The 21810-nt window shown below is 38.8% G+C and overlaps 1 protein-coding gene and 1 pseudogene across 2 annotated transcripts; both read right to left on the bottom strand.

The window, feature by feature from the left end:
* Window positions 1-716: 716 nt before the first annotated feature.
* On the bottom strand, window positions 717-21487 carry nos1apb (nitric oxide synthase 1 (neuronal) adaptor protein b). Of its 2 annotated transcripts, none has more exons than XM_088355232.1 (10): window positions 20986-21487; window positions 20703-20774; window positions 13021-13110; window positions 12877-12935; window positions 10632-10740; window positions 7093-7222; window positions 6678-6778; window positions 6239-6400; window positions 3814-3964; window positions 717-1952 (listed from the first exon to the last, which is right to left on the bottom strand). In XM_088355232.1, the coding sequence occupies exons 1-10, from the start codon at window positions 21088-21090 to the stop codon at window positions 1438-1440; spliced, it is 1494 nt and encodes a 497-aa protein (XP_088211358.1). In that variant the 5' UTR covers window positions 21091-21487; the 3' UTR covers window positions 717-1437. The 2 variants fall into 2 exon arrangements, with proteins under 2 accessions (XP_088211358.1, XP_088211349.1); XM_088355223.1 differs by having other exon boundaries at window positions 3796-3964.
* Window positions 2269-2406, bottom strand: LOC148374539 (U2 spliceosomal RNA; annotated as a pseudogene).
* Window positions 21488-21810: the final 323 nt, after the last annotated feature.

Consider the following 21810-nt stretch of genomic DNA (forward strand, 5'->3'; position numbering starts at 1 on the left):
CAACAACACCCTTCCTCCTCCCGAATCCTCACAAGTAAAATATAAAAATTCAGGTTCGCTTCAAACTTGGTGCTTCCAATCAAGTTAACTTGTTGGGCTTGTGCTGGGCCGGCTGAAATACCCGCAGGCTGGATTTTCTTAGGCCCGATTCTCTAGTTGTTGTTGATAATTTTGTTTATTTTTTTGAATGTAAAAATACTTAATTTAAACTCATTCCTTAGGACAAGACAACACAATTGTAAAACTCTTTTATATTTTATTTTGACTCGTCTTAAATTTTTGAAAACAATTAATAAAATTAATCAAAAATTGATGACGAAATACATCAAATGTAATTTTTGTGGGAGTTAAGATTGATGTTGTTTTAATTAAAATCAGAAAATAATACAGAATATGTTAAGATTTTTTCTAAAATTAAAATATAGATAGAATAAACAGATAATATTAAGTGAATTGTTTTCTCAGCTGTATTAGAAAAACGATTAATAAGTAAAATCCTACAGAAAAGAGCTGCAAAAGCAAAACACAACTTAATCTTGCAAATAAATCTGTTATTTTAACATCTGACATCAGACTACAGTGGGACCTAGCTACTTTGCGGTTCCACGTTCGCGGGTTCAGAGCTTTGCGGGTCTAAAAAAAAAAAAAAAAAAAAAAAAAGAAATCATTAAAAAAAATAAAAAAAAACATTTTTTAAAAGCAATATTGAAGGGGCGTCGCTACTTCGCGGATTTTCACTTTTCGCAGGTGGTTTTGGTCCCCATTAACCGCAATAACCGTATTCCTTTTTTAAAGGCTAATTTGTCCTAATTAATTAGAAAAAAAGTTAAAATTTGATTGAATTGTCTTCTTATTTTATTTGTAAAATAAGTTTAAAATGTAGGAAAATAGGGAAAATAATTATGAAAAAGCAGGTTGTAACTTTCATGAAGCAGGTTATAGACAGAATAAAAAAAAATACTTAAAATTCACAAAACAATCTCACATTGCAATTGATTATCTCATTAGTAGTAAATTTTGCTCATTTTAACATTTCTATAATAAAAAAACAGCTTTAAACAACTTTACCAACAGGATATAGAAAATTGTGCATATTTTAAGAAATATTTAACCAAGATTTTAAAAACCCTTTTAAAATACTAAAAAATGCTAAAAATTGAGTAAATACTGAAATTGTAATGCCAAATATCGAATGACGATATGAATCCATGGTTCAATACCATTCAGGGCACAACAATGTTAACGTTTCCACGATACCAATGCCTCACTGTGCAAAATAGATTGTCAAAAAATAACAAAACCTGCACTAGGAACGAAAATAGGGCTCCAGATCTTCACTTTGATCTCAACTTGACAACCCGTTTGCATTCTTTGACGTAGTTCCGTAACAGTCTTCACATTTAATGACACGTGAGAGCAACGTTGATGCCTCTAGCTCTATACAGCCATCTCATCCCCCAAACAGTCAGGCAAAGTCTCGGTATTCAACACATGGAAGAGACGAGCGGCGCCGTCCAGCGTTGCGGCCTCCCCGTGCCCCCAACTGTCCCGGTCGTCGCTTTCATCTGTGTTGGATTCGTACTCTGACCCGATCCCCGATTCCCTGAACTTAAGAAGCTCCAGCGCCCCCAGCACCCGCTCCCCGTCTTCCGGGGTTCCCTCGTCAGGCGTCACGCTCGTCTCCCGTCTTTGCTCCTGATCGGCCGGACCTCGTGAGGAGAAACGGAAGCATTCCAGACGGACCACGTTGCCACCGAGGCTGAGGGGGCTGGCTTCGGTCCCCGTGGTGCTGGAGGAGCAGGATGGAAAGGAGACCCAAGCACTGTCACTGCTCGAGTGCTGCGAGAGAGGAACCAACATGCCAGCCGATGGAGACGGTGTTAGCGGCTCGCTGGGCGTGCTGGGGAGTTGTGCCCGGAAAGTGATCTCCAAAAGGCTGTCTTGGGAGCCCACTATGGAATTCAAAGGATATACAATATTTGAGAAAAGAGCAGTCTGGCTACTTTATTTTCCACAAATCCAATATTGTACACTGGTAGCTTTTTATTTGGGCACCTCTAAACATGAGAAATTGGATATACTAGTTTTATTTGTAACAAAAATATTCTTCTGGGGTTTTTAAGGGTTATTGATCTATCTTCGTTATTCATTATCCATTATCCGTTATCGGTCAGTTCATAATACGCTACAAAGCCTAGGAGCCGGGACACTTACTCTCAGCCAAAAGGCTAAGCTAAGGTCCTAGCCCTAAAGCCTTGCTGCGATCATTGCGAATGCACCGTTCCCGGAGGTACTGCAATACCGGGCCGATGCGTGGAGTGGACAGAGCAAGCTCTTATTCCATCTCCGGAATGCAAAAATCAAAGGCCAAGCTAAGGACCTAGCATCAAAGCAAGGCCAAGCTAAGGACCTAGCTTCAAGGCCAAGCTAAGGCCAAGCTAAGGTCCTGGCATTTAAGATTGGACAGTACGTCAAGGATAAACCTAAGCTATGAGCAGTCCCAGAGGTTATTACAGTGGTAAATCTACTTATGAATCTCTCTACATACAAAGGTTTCAGGTTACGAAAGACCTGAATGGGAAAATATCGCCTATAGTAACAAAGGCGTTTCAGGATACAAAGTCAAAAATACAGTAAAGTATGTGCTGCTATCAGCTGCTCCCAGAGTTTCACGAACGTAAATAAACAGGCTGCGTGTATCCCAGCATGCTTTTCATGTCACCGTCACAGTTCAGAGTCTAGAGACGGGGAGGGGAAGGGGCTATGGCAAGTCAGCCCAAATGAAAGACATTTTAGCTAAATTCCATAACTGCTTGGGATTTGTGGAAAGGAATCACCTGGAAAAAGTGTTGACAAGTCGGACTATTGTTCATTATGATGTCTGCCTTGTGCATTTCCGACAGAAACACAAATTTATATTTTTATTTTTATTCCATCCTTTATTCTTTGTTTTTTTACACTATTTGCTACTTGTTTTATCCAATCTAATTATAATATGCATTTGTTTTATGTTCAGATGATCTTTTAATTATTTAATAAAAATGTATCATACTGTACTTTTGTGGGGTTTGCGTCTCTACTTACAAGTTTTTTTGTATACAAAGCTAATCCCAGAACAAATTAAATTCGTAAGTAGAGGTACCACTGTAGTAGAGACCGCACAACTTGAGGGAGCGGTTGGTACAACCGGAAGGACTGCCCCTGTGACTGCGGTTTGGAATGAGAGCAGCGAGTGCAAGTTACCAAGCTGCAGAACAGTTTTTGGGCGTTTTGCTTTATTCATATAAAAAAGAAAGAATAGAAACAATATGCTGTAGAAATGTTTGTGTGTATCTTTATTTGAAGTTACAGTACATTCAATTTTAAGTATACAGTAAGTGCTTACGTATCATCAACAAGTCTCTGGTGATACGTCACACTTTTGCAGGTCAGATTTAATCTGGCCCGTGGAAGCGCGGTTTAAGGCAATATGATTGCATTCACATTATGTGAAGCCAAACAGCCTGGTACTGTACTCGAATGCCCGGTATATTTTGTTCATTTTTTGTAATAAGAACCTCAACGAAACTGCTCAACACCAACATTTGTTTTACGTTAAACAAACACCCGTCATTTTTCCTCACTCACTTCTGTCTCCACGCTGAAGAATTTACCTTATATAAATTCTGTCTTTTGGTTGGTTTATCTAGCATGTGCCTTGCCAGTAAGTAAGTAAGTAAGTAAGTAAGTAAGTAACTAAGTAACTAAGTGAATAAAATGTAAAATCTAAATATGTCAATAGTTTATTCAATTTACCGGATGTTAATTGCCCACCAGCTTTGAGTTCCAATTGCTGGATCTGTTTGACCAGCAGAGAAATGTGCTGCAGCAAGTCAGTGTTCTGCTGAAGCAGCCTCTGAACTCTGGTCTGGGCCTCGCTCCGAGCACAAACCTCCACAGACAGCTGACCCCGGAGCACGTGCACCTAAGCAGACCAAAATCAGACAGGAATGACATTCAAATTCTGAGTAGTTTAAATTTGTTTGAGGAGAGTTTTGTTTTTTTCATTTTGGGGTATTTTTTTCTCCAGATGTGACATAGTAACAATTTAAATTGTACACAGGTATTATCTACGAGTATCTTTATTATTTAGTCTTTTTCTCGGACTATAGGCAAAATTGTCTCCTAAGGGAGACTGTCTGACTCATTTGAAATGTGTATTTTCCAATTTTGCAGACAATATTGATTCAAATGAGAAACAAAACCTACTATCAACTTATTATTTTTCTGACAATGGGAACATAATTATTTCTTAATTTCTTGTATCTTATTCCCTAATATTCTTTGGACAACACAACAAAAACAATATAAGAAAACCTAACTTTTTTAGCGTATTTTTAGAAATGTAATATTTCCCAACAGAATTACAGAGGGGCAGATAAGTACTAAGTCAACTACCAATTGTGCAAGTTCTTCTACATGAAATGTTTGTAGATACCTGTAATTATCAACAGGGGTAAACCTCAACCATTAGAAACGTTCAGGCCCGTCTGCAGTTCCCTAGAGAGCATTTGGAGGATCCAGAAGAGGATTGAGATAATGTGTTATGGTCAGATAAAACTAAAATAGAACTTTTTGTTAGAAACACAGATTATTGTGTTTGGAGGAGAAAGAATACTGAATCGCACCCGGAGAACACCATACCCCTTGTGAAGCATGGGGGTGGAAACATCTTGCTTTGTGCTGCTTTTCTCTAAAAGGACCAGACTGAATGATCTGTGTAAAGGAAAGAATGAGTAGGGCCATGTATCGAGATATTTTGAGTGAAAATCTCATTCCATCAGAAAGGGCATTGAAGTTGAGCATTACAATGATCCGAAACATATAGCCAGAGCAACAAAGGAGTGGCTTTGTAAAAAGTATTTCAAGGTATTGGAGTGGCCAAGCCAGTGTCCAAATCTCAACCCCATGGAAAATCTGTTGACGAAGTTTAAAGTCCGTGTTGACTAACGACAGCCACAAAATGGAAGAATGTGAAAAGTTTGTGAAGAGTTACAGAAAGCGTTTGGCCTCCTTTATTTCCAACAAAGGCTTCATAACAAAGGATTGAGACAATCTTTTTTATTCAATGATTTGCAAATAAATAATTTAAAAATTAAAAAAATGTTATTTTCTGTTTTTTTATCCCACATTCCATCCTACATGGTTGAGTTTTATCTGTCCTGACAACTACAGGCCTCTCTAATATTTTCAAGTGGGAGAACTTGCACAATTAGTGGTTGACTTAACACGTGTTTGCCATACTCTATCTGCTACAAGCAATCTTATTCTAAAGGGACATTGTGTATTATTTAGTACTTCCTAGTGGTAAAAAAGTAATTTTTTAGTAAATATATATTGATTTGAATAATGAGAAGAAAACTGAACTATGATATAAATGTGCATTTTTAAAAAAATATTCAAGACATTGAGAATTTTGTATTCATTTGACATAGCATGAGGGTCCCCTAAAACAATTGTCTACCATCTTGCTCAATCAGATACAGCAACTTCATCATCTGGTCACCGCTGATTTTCTGTGTTAAGTGTTATCCCGCTTGCATCAATTGTGGCTATTATATTTTTGTTGAAAACCAAAGTTGGTGGCAACGACGTCACGCATTTTGCTTTCGTGGCATTTTAAAGGCTTTTTGTCTGGTAAAGGACTTTGCATTTTGCATATTTTTGTATTTTGATTCAAATCTTTTTTGTATCCAAACAAATAACCCTTTACGAAAATTCATAAACGTCTGATGCCTCTCGCAACTGATGAGGAGGTAAACAGGACAAACGACCAAGTCGTGTTATTATTTCTATAGAAAATCAAAATAAATTCTAATGAAAAACACAAATACTTAAAATCTTTTACCACTAGGTGGTGCTAAATGATACACACTGTCCCTTTAAATAAAAAGTAGATAACGTACACAAATACAGTTTGCCATGTATGAAGTCGCAAAACAGGAACAAATACTATTCAAAAAATCACCTTGATAGAACATGTTTTAAATTGACAAACTATTATTATTATTATCATCATTTCTAAAAACGTTTAGGTTGGAGGCTGGCTTGTGGATCCAAATGCTAAAGAGTCCAACCAAAGTGACAAAACTTAACGAGGAATCCATGATGTGGCAAAGCAGAGCATTTGAAAATTACTTTAACAAATGACGAACAAGAGAAAGCAAACTCTCATGAATGATGATATACGATTGGGTACCTGAGCTGATGCGGCCAGTGCACGTTGCTCCTGCTGCTGTAGCTGTTTCTGCAAGAACTGCAGCTGATGCTCCGAAGCACTTGGGGCCTCGGCAGCCAACTGACCTGCTCCGGAGGCCGGTCTAGCTGGGGAGCTCAGCAAAAGACAATCGCTATTGGAGCCCTGTGGCAGAGAGGACATTATGGAACAGGCTGTGGTTATAAACTGCTCTGATGAAAATCCATCCGTCCGGGTTATTTTTTTCAGTGTCTCATCAGATTCTCCCGGCATAGCAAATAAAATGTCTGCAGCTTGTAAATTGTCTGAGAGCATCGGTAAATGTAACTCCCTAAAGGGCGGTGGCTGAAGTCCTCTTGTCGTTTGAATTGAATAACAACAAGGGCCACTAAAATGATAGCGTGCAATTTACCGCCCCTACTCGGCCATTATTCCCACGGACCTTTTTGTTTCTCTCCTGGTCTGATGAAGTGTTGCACTCGATACTCTCCTCCGTTGTGGCCTCAAGGTCGGTCTCCTCTGACAACGCCAACCTCTTGTCGGCTGCAGGGAAAGGAATGTTTCACGGCTTGTTTTTAGCCTGCTTTAGACAGCGTGCAACTCATCTTTATAGGCTCTGTCGTGCTTAGAGCCCTGCGATGATTTAATCAATGACCGAAAAACTCGCCCATGAGATGAGTGCAGCCGCAGCACTGCAGGCTAATGAAAACTATTATTTGAAGATAGTGGCAAGTTTTCTGTGTGCTTTTTTTCACAAGGTGGTTGACAAAGCAGAAAAGGGATGTTAGTGTGATAAGTGGGAAGGAAGCGAGATTTGTGACAAAGGAGGAAAAAGGACAGCTTGTGAGGTTTGTCACCTTGCATTGCATCAGACTCCTTCTCCTCCTCCTCCTCCTCCTCCTGGTCATCTGTTTTTTTCTGCAAGGTCAGCTGGTGACACACATCAAACGCCTGGCCAACCGTGCGCACGATCCGCATAGCTTGAGACTGCGAAGGGGGATCACAGCGTGTGTTGCTTTGTCAGTGAAAGGAGTCAAAAGGCATAAAATGATGTGAAACAGGGGAATGGATTGCAGCTGGAACGGTGAAGAGTAAAGTGAGATGGTAAAAAAAACCATAAGAGTGGTGTTGAAGTGTAAACGAGAGGCTTTATCTCTTTGTAATGATTGGACTCTTCATATGAGCACCTCTAAACACGAGGTTTTTGTATACGAAGGAAAATCCAGGTCATGAGCAGTCCCATGGACTACCGCTATAAACTGCTCGAGCCCGCTTTCCTGTCGTGACAGCCTTCTTACAGCATCAGATCATTCAGTTTGCACAAAAGTTTTTACGTTCATTTAAAATTACATTAACTTTTATTTTAAGTTTGGTGCTTGTGTACCATCAGAGGTCTCTCTTTCTCAGAGGGAACCTTTTTGACCCAAAGAGCCATAAAATCAAAAATGTTTTCATTTTGTTTTAGAGAGAGCCGCACCATATACTTTAATAAAAGAATCAGCAAAACCACCATACCTGGTCTCCAGACAAAAGACAATTCTTCAACACATTTTATTTCACTGTGTGATGTTTGATGATTTGAAAACAACTATGAAATAATGTTAATACCACAGCCTGTTTCCCATATCAAGAAAAATATACCACATGGAATGTGTCTATCTCTGAGCCATATGTACTCATGAAAAGAACCATATATGGCTTGTGAGCCATAGGTTTCCGACCCCTGCTCTATCTCATACCTGTGAACCTCCTCCACTTGCTCCCCTTATTATTGGTTGCAAATACTGCTTATTAGGCGATAATAAACCTTACAAACGAAACACGGCACCTACTCACAGCAAGACAGACAATATAGAATACTACGGTCATATTAGCAATCTTTGATGACGTTATTGTCTGCTACCAGTTACCAAGACAATCCAGATTAGAGCCGAAATGGGCATGACATGTTTAAAAAAAAGGAAAAAAAAGTCCAATTGAACTCATCAATTAAAATGAATAGAAAATCTGATTGCTTAAATGCTTTTTTTGTTACTCAACAGTAGGTCTGGGAAAGTACTAATACCAGTTATCTGTTCTGATACTCTTCTTATTTTAAAGTATCCGTAGTTGAAATATTGGTGATAGGATTATTTTAAATGTATCCATCCATCTATCTACCCTGGTCATATCCCTCGAGAGGGGTGACCAACAGCAAGACAAAGACATACAAAAACAAAGAAAATAAAAAAGGGAAAAAGTAGCAAAAAACGCACACAAAAATTTTGGGACCGTGGCCAGCCCAAATACCCAAACACCCAAACAAGTTAAGCACTTCGGCACCCAAGTTGGTCATGCTTTCGTCCCTCCAGATGAAACGGGACACAAGAAAGCGGCCATGTCTCTCCGGTCAGGGTGACACAACACACTCTTCTATTCAACAGCAGGGCCCGACAGCTTTCACTGGTTTACCCATGCCGCATCATACAGGTGCCCTGCCCATCTTAAATCTATTATGCATTAACTTCAAATATTAAGTATTACATAAACCCTTACAGTTGAGTCGATCTTTCCTTGCTTCAATGAATTTTATCACCCTACAGTATCAGACCTACAGTGTCAACCATTTGCCTGTGGAGTAAAGCTGCATTGTTCTGTTTGATGTTCCCCTGTATACAGACGGAGTGTCCTCCAATAATTCTGTGAATACAAAAGGGGAGTTGGTGAAGTTTTGTGCTGATGAGAATCGGGCCTCGAACTGACACATCTTGATTAATGTCTCTTGTCACCTATAGTGTTTTATTCAAAGATGTAAGGCCATAGACCCAACAATTGGATACTGGAATTGGCTGTTTTACAGACAGGGAATGCAAATTACCTAATCATTATAATGCATGCAGTTTAAACAGAAAAATGATTTCGGGATTTGAAGTAATACATTTTTTAATGTACTTGTATCAGTATTTATTATTGCTAGTGATGACTATTCAAAGGTTCAGTACTAATAGCGGTCTAACAAAAGTGCTGTCGTGCAAACTTACCATACAGACATTTGTAAATATGAAACTTTAAAAAAAAGTAACAGTATTATATTGTAAAATCCTATTCAAATGACTACACAGTATATTTCCTATTACATTTACAACAACATCACGACACAATTGACAGCTGAAGCAGCTGGCACTGCCAAGGCTGAAGCCAAAAGGTCCGTCGATGTACTAGGCTGATGAAAACAAATCTAATTTGCTTGTATCGGCTGCTCCGTCCCCTCCTACTCAATTGCACTGGTGCATTACTCGAGCCAAAGACAAACGAGCACCCTTTCTACAGACAATGAGCTGATGGTATTTAGCAACCATGTCTTTCAGAGCAAGGGAAAATGCACACATACAGGCACACACGCACACAACTCATTTCTCTTCCAACGAGGATGATTAATTTTAAGTCTCGGCTAAGTCACTGTCCGTCTCGTCTCCATGGTAAAAGGATCACCAATGAATCGTGTTTGTCTTACAGGAAAAGATCATCCACTCAGAACGATAGTGGTACCTCTTCATACGAAGTCAATTTCATATAGGATGGCAAGGAGGAGTTCTCATACCGGGCAACTTTTACGTTTTCCCCCTATTTTATACGGTCCTTGAAGAATGCAAATTGTGTACACGGTATAACGTTTTTTTTTCCAGGAAATTAAAAGAAAAAAGACCAATCGCTCCTATCTCGTTTCAGCTGTAATCGGGATCGTCTCGGTCACAGGTAGCAGACAACAACGTCATTGTAGATTGCTGATATTTTCGCGCTATTCGATATAATCTGCCTTGCCTTGGCTAAATAAGTGCCGCGTTGTGTTTGTAAGGTTTATCAACACCTAACAAGGGAAATTCATTAGCACCTATTTTTTTTCACCATACATGTTTGTATCTGTTTTTATCTATTTATTTATTTATTATTTATTCTTTAAATGACTGTCCTTTATTCTGAGTTCAGCGACCTCGGGTTTCCTGAAAGGCGCTTCAAAATAATGTATAATTATTATTATTATTATCATAATAATCACAGAGATTGAGAGACTGTAGATGATACTGTATGCTTAAATTTACCGTTATTGTAACTTTAAATGAACGTACATACAACAATAACAATTTGAAAGCACTTTCCCCCCGGTAGTAGTTTTCATGGGCAAACTGGAACAAGCTGTGAACAATGAGCGGTCTTGACTGTTCTCTAGTAGTAGCCTCTGTGAATGCTTGAGACCAGGAATTTCAGTCGTATGCAATTTGCAAGATATGCAAAGATTTTTCTTCCAAATAAAACTCGTATATTGAAATTCTCATGTTTAGAGGTGGTCGTATAAAGAGGTACCACTGTATTTACATTTGATTACCATTACACACTGTCACTGACACCTTTACCTCACCTTCCTCTTGGACTTGAAGACGTTGCAGCGGAAGCAATTGCTTTCACCATCTCTTGCTATGTAACTGAAGATCTTAAGGTCTTGAGCATCATGTGACACATAAAAAATCCTAAGGGCAAAACAGTGTGATTCAGCTTTGATTTATCCTCTTGAAAATTCTACAATTTGAGTTTAGTTCGGTAACCACTGTAATTTTACAGTCTGGATTCTTGATACATATTGTATTAAAGGCATGTGGGATAAACATTTTAAACCAACATTAATACAAGTACGGAAAGCTTCACTATTTGCTGACACCAATACTGATTGCTGATTCCATTAGTACAATTGACATCGGAAATTTCCAGCACAACAAAGACAAAAACATGGTATTGGTACTCAAGTTTATGCGAATCTGGCTGGATCAATTAACCTTGGCGGCTTGTTGGAGCCTTCTTATCTATGGGAAACACTGCTTCTAAATTCTCATTTTTGGTTGCTTATCTGTGTATGGGAAATATTGCTACTACATTCTCATTTCTGGTTTATTATCATAACCACAATCAGGAAAAAAGGGTGGGCATTGGTTTGAGATGGGCGAGTACTGATATCATGCATGGAAATTTGTACTATATTCATGCACTCTCTAGGCACTGCCAGATAAGCAATTACACTTTAGTTTAATGTTGCAAAATCGCAAAATCATACAAAATTAAGCATATCTACCCAGTCACTAAAAATAGTGATTAGCTTGATTTAGTCACAGTTGGAGTGGGCTGTAGTTGATTGCCTATCTTTAGTGGCTAGCTGGAGAAGCTACTCTATTGCACCCTGGTCATCCTGGAAGAGGGGTTTCCAGTTGTGAGGCCCCTTTTCAAGGTTTCATTTTTCCCTCGTTCTAAGCTTTTGTGGTTTTCCTTGCTTGCATGCCGGTTAAGGCTCAGGGGATGGTTTAATTGTAACCTGCGCATTCCTATTGCGACATTGTGTGATTAAGGGCTATACAAATAAATGCGACTTGACTTGACTTGTCAGTAAAAAGCTTGCAAAAGCAAAACAGATATGTAGTTTTTGCACTACAGTAATGCACGATTCATAATGCTCCTTTTAGGTGTAGCATGCAGCTGTCCTCTTGGTTGCAACCTGTAGTGGGCGATGACAATGCATTACAAGCTAATGCCAGCTGCAATTAATCACGAGGGAACAAAATAAGCATGGGCAAAGTGAAGCCACCAGAGAGCAGTGTCACGTTTTTTTAAGCACACTTGTTGAGAAACATTGCAACAATTTCAAGCATTTACAAGCGTTTTACTCAAAATACAAGCACTTTTCAACCCTCGAAAATACAACATTAAAATCAAGTGTTTTAAAGGATTTTAAGCAGCCGTGCAAAACCTGACTGGGCCAAGCTATAAAATACAATTTGGGGCCTTGGGGAACATGTTTTTTTTTTTTTTTTTTTTTTTTTTACAAAAAAGTGCAGTTTTACCCTAACAATGCTATGGGCTGGTGGCACTCTTTTTACCAAAGTGCGCCTGGAGCATTGTTTTCGTTTGCACCGTGGAGACACAAAGTGTAGCAGATTATCAGGTGATACCATTGAATTTTTTTTTAAGAAGGATAAAAAGAGAGTGAAAGAGACCAGTACAAAAACAAAAGAGATAAAGAGATACAGCTTTAGATATAATTCCTGTCATGCTGGATGAAACATTGCTGTAAAAATGAATTAATTAATTCTACTTCTGAAATTTAGATGCCCTTTAAAAGCTTTGCTCTTAGAGTTAAAGCAATTATGTGTTACAATATTGTCTATCTATTTTTTTCTCTTTTAAGTTAATAAAGATACTGTGTTATGCATAGGTTTAAATTTTTTATAGATAAAGTATTTGGTCGCACGTTGAAGGTAGGGGGGAGATGTTTTCTTCCTTGTAGGGAGGGCATGACAGAAAACAATTGAGAAGCATTGCCCTACACAAAATGTTTGTGAATATTAACTATCAATTATCTGAAACGTCATCTCCATGAGGTAAAGGGAATTCTTCTAAATTGACCTTTTTTGTGATGGGTGGGGTAGAGGATATTTTATGTTTTATTAGTATTGGTATCTGGTATTGCACATCTCAAAAGTTGAGTATTGTAATTGGTCTGAAAAAAATAGTTGTATTGTGCATCCATACTTCATATAAATGTTCCAAGAAACAACCTGACTGTAACGAACCAAACAAAGAATGATCTCCTTCAAAACTGTTATAATCCTGGTCCCCACCTGAAAATGGGATCCTGCGTCACCAAGATTGTACTCTCATCCCACGACCAACCTTTTCGCTGTGAGAACAAAAACAAATAAATGAAAACAAGACAAGGAGTTATCCTCCGATGCACTCATAAAGCGACGATTTACAGAACCGACCTTCTTTTTTCTTAATATCACTTTGACAAAATCTGTGGAAACAACAATGTTGACCTTCTTTTTCTTGATGTTCTTCAGTTTGAATTCGTACTGCGAAAAACAAACAAACAATGGCGTTAAGCGTGCCAAGGTCGCGGAATCAAATGAAAAGGGGTTGAAAAACAAGCGGGTGGAGAGAGTGATGAATACTGCAGAGACGGCTTTTTATACGTAGATGGATGATATATCGAAAAAGAGAGCTGGGGACGTCCAGGTTTTTGATTATTATGCTCTCCGAGAAACCCAAGCTCAAGCAAAGATACTAGCGCTTAAAGCTGTTCCTTCTGGAGGCTGTTTAAGAGTTTAAATTGAGATGTTTGGGACCAACGCTTTGCAAAAGAACTCGTTCCTGCAATGGAATCACTTTTCTCTGGAATGAGCAGTGTTAGGCACCCTGGGCATGTTACTGAAAATCAGTACTTTGTTTCATTACTAGTAAGTTAATTTAAGTTACTCCAAGACTACTGACCCCTATGAGTAGCGAGTTACTCTGAAAGTAACTATCTAGTAGCAAATTACCGTAAATACTCACAATGAAGCCGACCCCCTAAAAAGATTTAAAAGAGCCACATACCAAGAGTAATATAAGGAATGTATACATCAACAGGTGGAAGCGCTAAAACCCTGATATGTTTTTTTGCAGTCTTAAGAGCTTGTAAGCTAACATTTGAGACACTACACATCCATTTTGTGTTTTGTCTTCAACCCCTTGAATATTTCCTTCTCGCTATCTGGGTAATGTCCATGACTTTTTTTTTTCTACAGGCATGCTGTATTGCAAAAATAGCTCATTATTCCAAACACTGGTAACGGGTACTCCGACACGTTATTAATACAAATTTGTAACTCCGCCATTGCTACTGGATAGTACCGTATTTTCCGCACTATATGGCGCACCATGTTATAAGGCGCACCTTCAATGAATGATATATTTTAAAACTTATGCCATACATAAGACGCACCCCATTATAAGGCGCTATAAGTGCATGCTGGTTTAAGATCAGGTAATTGTGCAATTTTGTAATTGTAATCCTGTGCAGTCCTTCGAGACTGGGATTAAGGGCTATTTACGGTAAATAAATGTGACGACTTGACCACAGTAGAGAATGTAGTTACTTTATGCAACCTCTAGATGTTGCCACGCTCAAGGGAATGTCAACAAAATATTCAAAAAGGTCAAACTTTATTAACAAACAAGCTTTCCACAACTCCATTCACTCCCAAAATAAATAAACAGCCGTTTTATTATTTTCTCTGAGGTAAAGCATTTTCGTGACACATCTTTGACATCTTTGAACAACATCGACATATCATTTTATTTTTTGTCCATTTAGTCAACACGCAAAGAAAAAAACGTCTGATACTGTTATTTTAAATGAAACGTTAGTGCAATCGCAATAAAGTGACACTCGTAATGTGCAAAAACAACGAGTGCAAAGCAATAACATAATAACTGTAAAATGTAAAACGTAAACACACAAAAGAAAAACAAAGATCACTCTATAAGCTCCTCATCGACGAATCCCTCGAATTCTTCTTCTGCTGTGTTCGAATTGACCATATCTCAGTGAATGGGCCATCCAACACGTCCGGTGTTTTTGTGCCAGCGCTGTTGCCTTCATACGTATAGTTATCGTACTGACACTTCTGCTTGCCGCTCTTTGTTGAACAACCCACTGTTAACTCTGGCCATCTTGCTTTATTGCCACGGAAACTTTGTTGAGTTTTCCTTACTTGGCGGAGCTTATCTTCATCCTTTCTCCACTTCCGTACCATCGATTCATTTAAGTTTAACTCTCTCGCTGCCGCTCTATTGCCGTGTTGTGCTGCGTGACTGATCGCTTTGAGTTTAAACTCGGCGTTGTACGCGTGTCTCTTAACAGGAGCCATTTTCTTATACAAATGCACGTATGAAAGAGAATCTCGCTCTCTCTCTCTCTCTCGCTCTCTCTCTCTCTCAAACGTGACATTCTGAATAATTCTGCGTTTGTTTAAGGTAAATTGTGCTTTACATCTTCACCAGTCATAACCCTGGATTCAGACAAATACTGTATTTGTTGAATATGAATTAAGCAGTTTAATGGGGTAGCCATTTTGCCACTTAGTAAACAAATACAACACGAGCCCCGGCAACTACCAATCGTTTAATATTTCCCAGTATGCACAGCGCGAAAAATGGAGTCGGCGGCTGTTTCTCGTAGTTGCGAGACCTTGCGAATTTAATATTGAGCCATATATAAGGCGCACTGTGTTATAAGGCGCATGGTCAGCTTTTGAAAAAAAACAAGACTTTTAGGTGCGCCTTATAGTGCGGAAAATAAGGTATGTTCGAGGCTATTTTTGCTCCTTATCTCATGTAGATCAGGAATTGCAGTTCCCTGTGACTCCTGAATTCTTCTGTATCACTCATGTTGTCACATCCACCCCCGATCTACCAGCGACGCGTTCTGTGGGTTGGGCATGTGTGTCAACAATGTACAATTGAAAAGATTTATGGCAGCGCGGGCTCAAGCACAGACTATGAGCGCGCTGAGTTTTTTTCTCATGGAGATATTTACACCGCTGTATGTACTCGTACATAAGCCGAATTTAGTATGAAATAAAAAAATGAAATCTGTGGGTCAGTTAATATGCGCATATTTAGTAGTGTGTCACCAGTAGCAAAGAGTAAGATGCGCATTGGATGGGGACGTGGCTTATAGAGGAATAGTAAACCAACCGGAAACCAATAAGGTAAATGTGATCATTCGACCATAGAATTTACACAATAATTGTATCTATAAATTTATCTTTGCAATACACAATAGTGTCAGACAGGGTGTTGATGGTAATAATGGCCTGACCCTGTATGCTGAACGTTAATTTTGAAGGTTAAAAATAATTGGGGACAGGTGAGTGGATAGTGGGCTCAGGTGTGTCTTGCTCCACACCTGGTTGGTTGCCCTCCCGGGGAAGGCAGCATGACAGACCCTAACATTGCAAGAAGATCTTCGAGTGGTTTGAAGCCCAGAGACAAAATGGATATGGATAGTGTCGGCTAATTGAGTTTTGCAAGCTCTTAATGTTGTAAAAGCCAAAAAGTAAGAAAAGGCTTCACCTGCTTTCGAAGGTTGGTGAACACATTTTCTTTAATTTCTTTGAGTTTGTTGCTATTTTGAAGCAGTTTTTTGGGTCAGTTGGTATAGACGGTATTGTATTACTTTTAGAGTAATGCACTACTTTTAGGTGTCAGTAATTAGTGGGGTAACTTTTTCAATGTTTAAATGAAGTGACTAATACTTCACTACAGTAACGCTGTTGAGCAAACTCTTCGGGATGAATGACGGAGTTTCCTACGCTGACTTTTTGACCCGGAGAAACTCGGCCAATTTCGAATCATATCCATCCTTTTGTCCTCGTGTTGACAACCCTTTTTCGCTCGTCCTTCGTTTCGTCCCAACACGAAAGACAGAAATGTACCCGTCAGGATTTAAAATGAAGTCACAGTTATTTATAGTCAGGTGGCAAGTAGCCATGACGTTGGTATAAATGAATCAGCAAGCACTTCATCTAGTAACCCGAAATGTGCGTGCGCAAGATCCACAGGATTCAATAATACATCCCGTCATGGGCTCTTACTCACCACTTATCCATCTCATTGAGGGGAGGAAATTTTTCTGACATTCTGAAGAGTGTACGATAAGGTGAAGGATGAGTTGCCTCAATAATGTGTATGCGTGTGTATACAAGATACAGATTGATGCTTTTTTTCTTGCATTGAATGTGTAGCAATGTAATGTGTTTCAACACACAAAGCTCTTAGAGACTGATTAGGCATAAAATGGGATCAAATTATCGCACAATCACCTGAAACTAAATAGGAAAAGACGTTTTCTAAAGGTCTGTCTATTTCATGGCACAAAAAGCATTTTGATTGATTCAAATATTTCGTTTACACTGTCAAACGTAAAATGCAAATATTTGAATGAGTAATTTTCTCACGACAAAACAATATTGGTCAGAGAGCAGATAAATTAAGATTTCATATTAATCCTTATTTTTCTTATTTTATAATATTTTGTAAATCTTAAAGAAGGAATTTTACATGGGTAAATTACATGGATTTTTCTTATTCTGACAGTGCAATATTTATATGTATGTGTATTTGCTAACTATCATTGATCAACCACAGAACATTGAGGAAGCCCATCCCGATGTTATTTTACTGAAAATAAAAGTTACAGATAAGCTGGTTAAAGCAATACGAAAAACACAAAATTAAAAAAAATAGCACCTAAGTGTGTTTGTAGAAGTTAAAGAAGCATTAGCTCCTTTCTACAATAGATATAAAAACTTACAGCAAAGTTCCCCTATTCAGGTAAATGTTTCATTAAAAAATAAAAAGCAGAAATACTTTTCAGACAATCATTAATTTAATTTAAATAAACTGTAGTGGAAATTTATTCCATCCTTTTAACTAATGCACATTTGATAATAAATAAAATCTTAGTGAAGGAAAAAAATGAGGAAAAAAAAACGTAAATATTGTTTTATTATTAAATCTTACTTCGCTAAATCATAATATAACCGTGAACCGGTGAAAAGACCCCCAACCCTCCAGCTAAGACACACTTTTTTTTAAAGGGTAGTTAGTGCGTTTGCTCGCATTTTATAGGAAATAAATCTGTAATAATATGTTTTTTTGTACAACTAGAGATAGAGAACTGCAATCTGGCAATTGTTAGTATTATTATAAAATACTGCCACTACTCCTATTTATCTGATTGCCTAATGGTCCACTTCAACCCCTGATTGTGAGTCACTGCATTAACCACCGTATGCGTCGGTGCAGTGCAGGGTTTCAATGCGTTGATTCGCTTTGCGGTGGATACAAGTGCCCAGGGAGTTGCTCACCATGCCCACATAAGAAATAGATTTGATGGAGTTCAAATTGTTAGCATTTATAGATAATTGATATAAAGAGTAACCACCTCTTTTGCAAGGTTAATGTGATAAGTGTCTGTGCACTCAGCAAAAAACGGGCGCATAGTCTTATTTGTCGCTCGGCAAGTCAATTGAACAGTGACTGAGAAGATGTTACACCATGATGAATGTTCATTGATAGAGCAGATTTTGGAAAGTACACTGGGTTTTAGACCTGCAAGATGCAGGTCTAAGTGGGGTGCAGTTAATAGTTTGGGGTGGATTTGACGAAGGAATTGTTGAGGGATGCTTATTTAGTCATTTTCCAGCCACATGTCCTCACTAGGCTCATGGAAGTGCTGGAGCCTATCCCAGATGTTTGCAGGCAGTGGGCAGGGGACATTCTGGACAGGTTGCCAGTCAGTTTCAGGGCACATGGAGACAAATAACCATTCACACGCTCACTCATAACTTCGGATAATAAAGACCTGAAAATCAACTTTCCTTGCATATTTTGGTACAAGGGGGAAACCGGAGTGCCCAGAAAAAAAAGACTCAGGCACGTGAAGAACATGCAAACTCCAGACTGAAAGGCCGGTAGCTAGAATTAATTCAACGACCTCTGAACTGTGAGGCAAAAGTGCCAACTAGTCATCCACCATTCCTTTTCACCATTCCTTTTGTCAATCGATAATTCATCTAAATTGACGATTTAATAATATTATGAAATATATTTTATAATCTATTATAAAAAAACTGCCAAGTCATGTAGAAAAATAAATGAGTCACCTTCGAAGAAGCAAAATTTTGTCAAAATTAAATCAAGAGAAAAATTAAAGACACATAATTTCACTCCATTACTATAAATGAAGTAAAATGGTGTAATGATCTTGAAAATTCTTTAAAGGGACACTGTGTAAAATTTAACCACTAGAGGTCGCTTTATTGTGCAACTGATAACGAAGAGTACAAAGAACAAGAGAGAATGCAAACTATGCACACTCGAAGCGACAAAACCACACTATCTTTCTTCCCACTTTTTTGCCCCACATTTCACATAATTTTGAGGTTTTGGGGAGCATGAAGACGGACAGTTATGTCAGCTTCCTTTAGGTGAACCTCATGTTATGGAAAATAAATAAACATTTCTTTGCCATAAGTATTTTAAAAAGTATATGATAGTTCATAAAAGTAAATGGTCTGCATTTATTTAGCGCTTTTCAAGTCACTGAAGTCCTCCCAAAGCGCTTTGCAATGTGCTTCACACTTACCCATTCATGTATTTTTCTTTTTGTGCAAATCGGTATTTTGTTTTAAATTAATACAGTTTTTTACCATTAGAAGGTGCTTGATAATACACAATGTGCTTTTAAGTTTTTGATATTTGTTTGAAAGACAATTTATTGAAAATTAAATTAAAATGTCAGTCTTCATTTTATGTTGTTTTTTGGTTCCCTATTGAGAATTTTGCCATTTTTCTCTACACAGATTTTTTAATGTTAGTAAATAAAAAAAGCTTAAATGCATGTATTTTGGATCAGTGTGTTTTTAAAAAAAAATATTCGTTGTCTTTTGTAATGTTAGTTTAGCTTGAAAATGGCGAAAAGAAGAAATTAATAAAAGGTATGTTTCATGCACAGTCCAAACACCCTAAAAAGACAAAAAAGAAGATTACTTTCGAGTGTGTCAAAAAAATGCATGTTCTTGCACGTGCCACACAAGCATATAGACCAGGGGTGGCGAACACATGGCTCTAGAGCCGAATGCGGCTCTTGACCAATAGAAATGTGGCTCTTTGCCTCATCATATTTTCTATATACTGTGGCTCTTTGCCTTGCTTCATGGTTAGTTTTTGTGTGTGTGTGTGTGTGTGTGTGTATTGAGGGTGGACACTTTCCTTGAAATCAACAGAAGAACAATACTTGTTGTATTGTAAGGAGAGGAGTGTGTTATGGTAAATAATATGTTTTTAATTGTGTGTGTTTGTGTCGGTCTGTCTGTCATGGCAGGTCAGTCCGTGGTGTGGCTCTTTGACTCTCACAGTTGAAAATTTCGGCTCTTTGTGTCAAACTTGTTCGCCACCCCTGATCTAGACAGAGCCTGCAATGATGATTTAAACCAAAAAATGGTATCAGCAAGTAGATCATTTTCAAATTCTGGACAGCACCTTAAAACGGTTGAAACCTGACGTCTTCACATTCATTTGAATTGTTTCGTTGGGGTATATTTGGGTCCTAGGAAATGAACTATCCCTAACAAATACCAATGAGGTATTAGCATCCCAGATCAGGATGAAGTCCTCATGGCCTGTCACCGAGGACACCAGGGCCCTCCATAAGGTTCAATCAGCTGGATTTCAGATTAAATCATCCTCGGATAGTAAATCCCTTCCTCCCTAACACTGCAGCGAAGAGTAATTGCTCTGCAGTCGCCGATCACGTCTGAGCCTCTTGAAGTGTTGGTTTTTCCAAACGAAGCGCCACATAAACCTTTGGCAGAAAGTCCCAATCGGGTTTAACGACCAAGTTGCGGGGGAACAAGATTTAAGTGTAAAAGGATGACTTAATGAAGGGGGGTGGATTAGGTGGGTGGACAAGTCCTCCCATCACAGAGCAAAAGGTTAGACAATAAATACAATCCTCAGAAAGCAAGCACACTCCATCGATCGCTTGGTTATATGTTTCCGCCGCTACTGCAGCAGCAGTTCGACCATTACCCGAACATGAAATATTGCTTCTTACACGGATTCTTCTCATGGCGGCAACAATTTCCATGCGGCTCCCGGGACGACCCACCTCCAAGCTGCCGATGTACTGTAAAAATCCACAAGAAATCCATGTAAGGGAAAGCAACTCCCACTTGTTACTCTACTGTCATATTGCATCAACGCAAACTCATCCGAGACACTTGCAATGATGGGAAAGTGTTGAAATCAAACCCACTTCTAATATGTTCACATCAAAAAGATGATAAAACAGATCTCACTTGACTCTAATTGTGCCCAAATCAACCTGGAATCTTTACCTTTGCCTCGAAGCAGACTCCATGCTGGAACACCTCCTCGTTGTGCATAGGGATCCTCAAATCGAGGGTGTCATCCACCAAATTGTACTTGGTCACCCCCGGCATCGCTCATTTATGAAATCACTGCGGACTCGACACTTGTTTGGCCTCAGGATGCAGGGTGTGCATCTTCTCTGCGCAGCCGTTACTCCCTGGAGGTCATCGGGGTCTAGCAGTACCGCTCCAGACGAATCGATGAAGTGAAGAGTTTTGCGCGTGGATCTAATCACTGATCGTTGTTTGCGGGAGCCAAGCGTCCCCCTCCTCCAAAAAGCCGACACCCCCCGCGTCCTTCGCCGAGGCACGACGGAGGATTTAAACGCGGCTGTCGGTCTGCAGACGGCTCACAACATGACTTGTTTGCTCCAAGGTCTACCTCAAGCTGCTATTTGTTACATATACCCAACGTCGTTGGGAGGCGAGTGCTTATCATCCTTTAAAGTGGGTGGAAGAAGAAGAGCAAAGTGTATTTTCCCAGCTTGAGTGGATGATGTTTTGTTTGGGTGACATCTAGCGGCGTTATTGGGTACTCACAGTTTCTATCAAATCCCATTCGGCGGAAACTTTACACTAGTGACGGGAATTACGGGCGTTTTTAGTGACCAGGCTTTTTTGGCTCGGCCCACTAAAATGAACCGGGTCTTTCGGCTCCCAAACGGTTTTAAATGTATTCATTTCTTTATTATTATTATTAATGCTATGTTACAGAGGATAATGAAACATTAAATTATACTAATATTAAACTCTAAAATTGTTTAAACTAACAACACAGAAGACGACGCTAAC

The sequence above is a fragment of the Urocampus carinirostris genome, chromosome 1 (assembly GCF_059441175.1).
Source record: "Urocampus carinirostris isolate Australia breed hairy pipefish chromosome 1, RoL_Ucar_1.0, whole genome shotgun sequence".
Classification (NCBI taxonomy): domain Eukaryota; kingdom Metazoa; phylum Chordata; class Actinopteri; order Syngnathiformes; family Syngnathidae; genus Urocampus; species Urocampus carinirostris.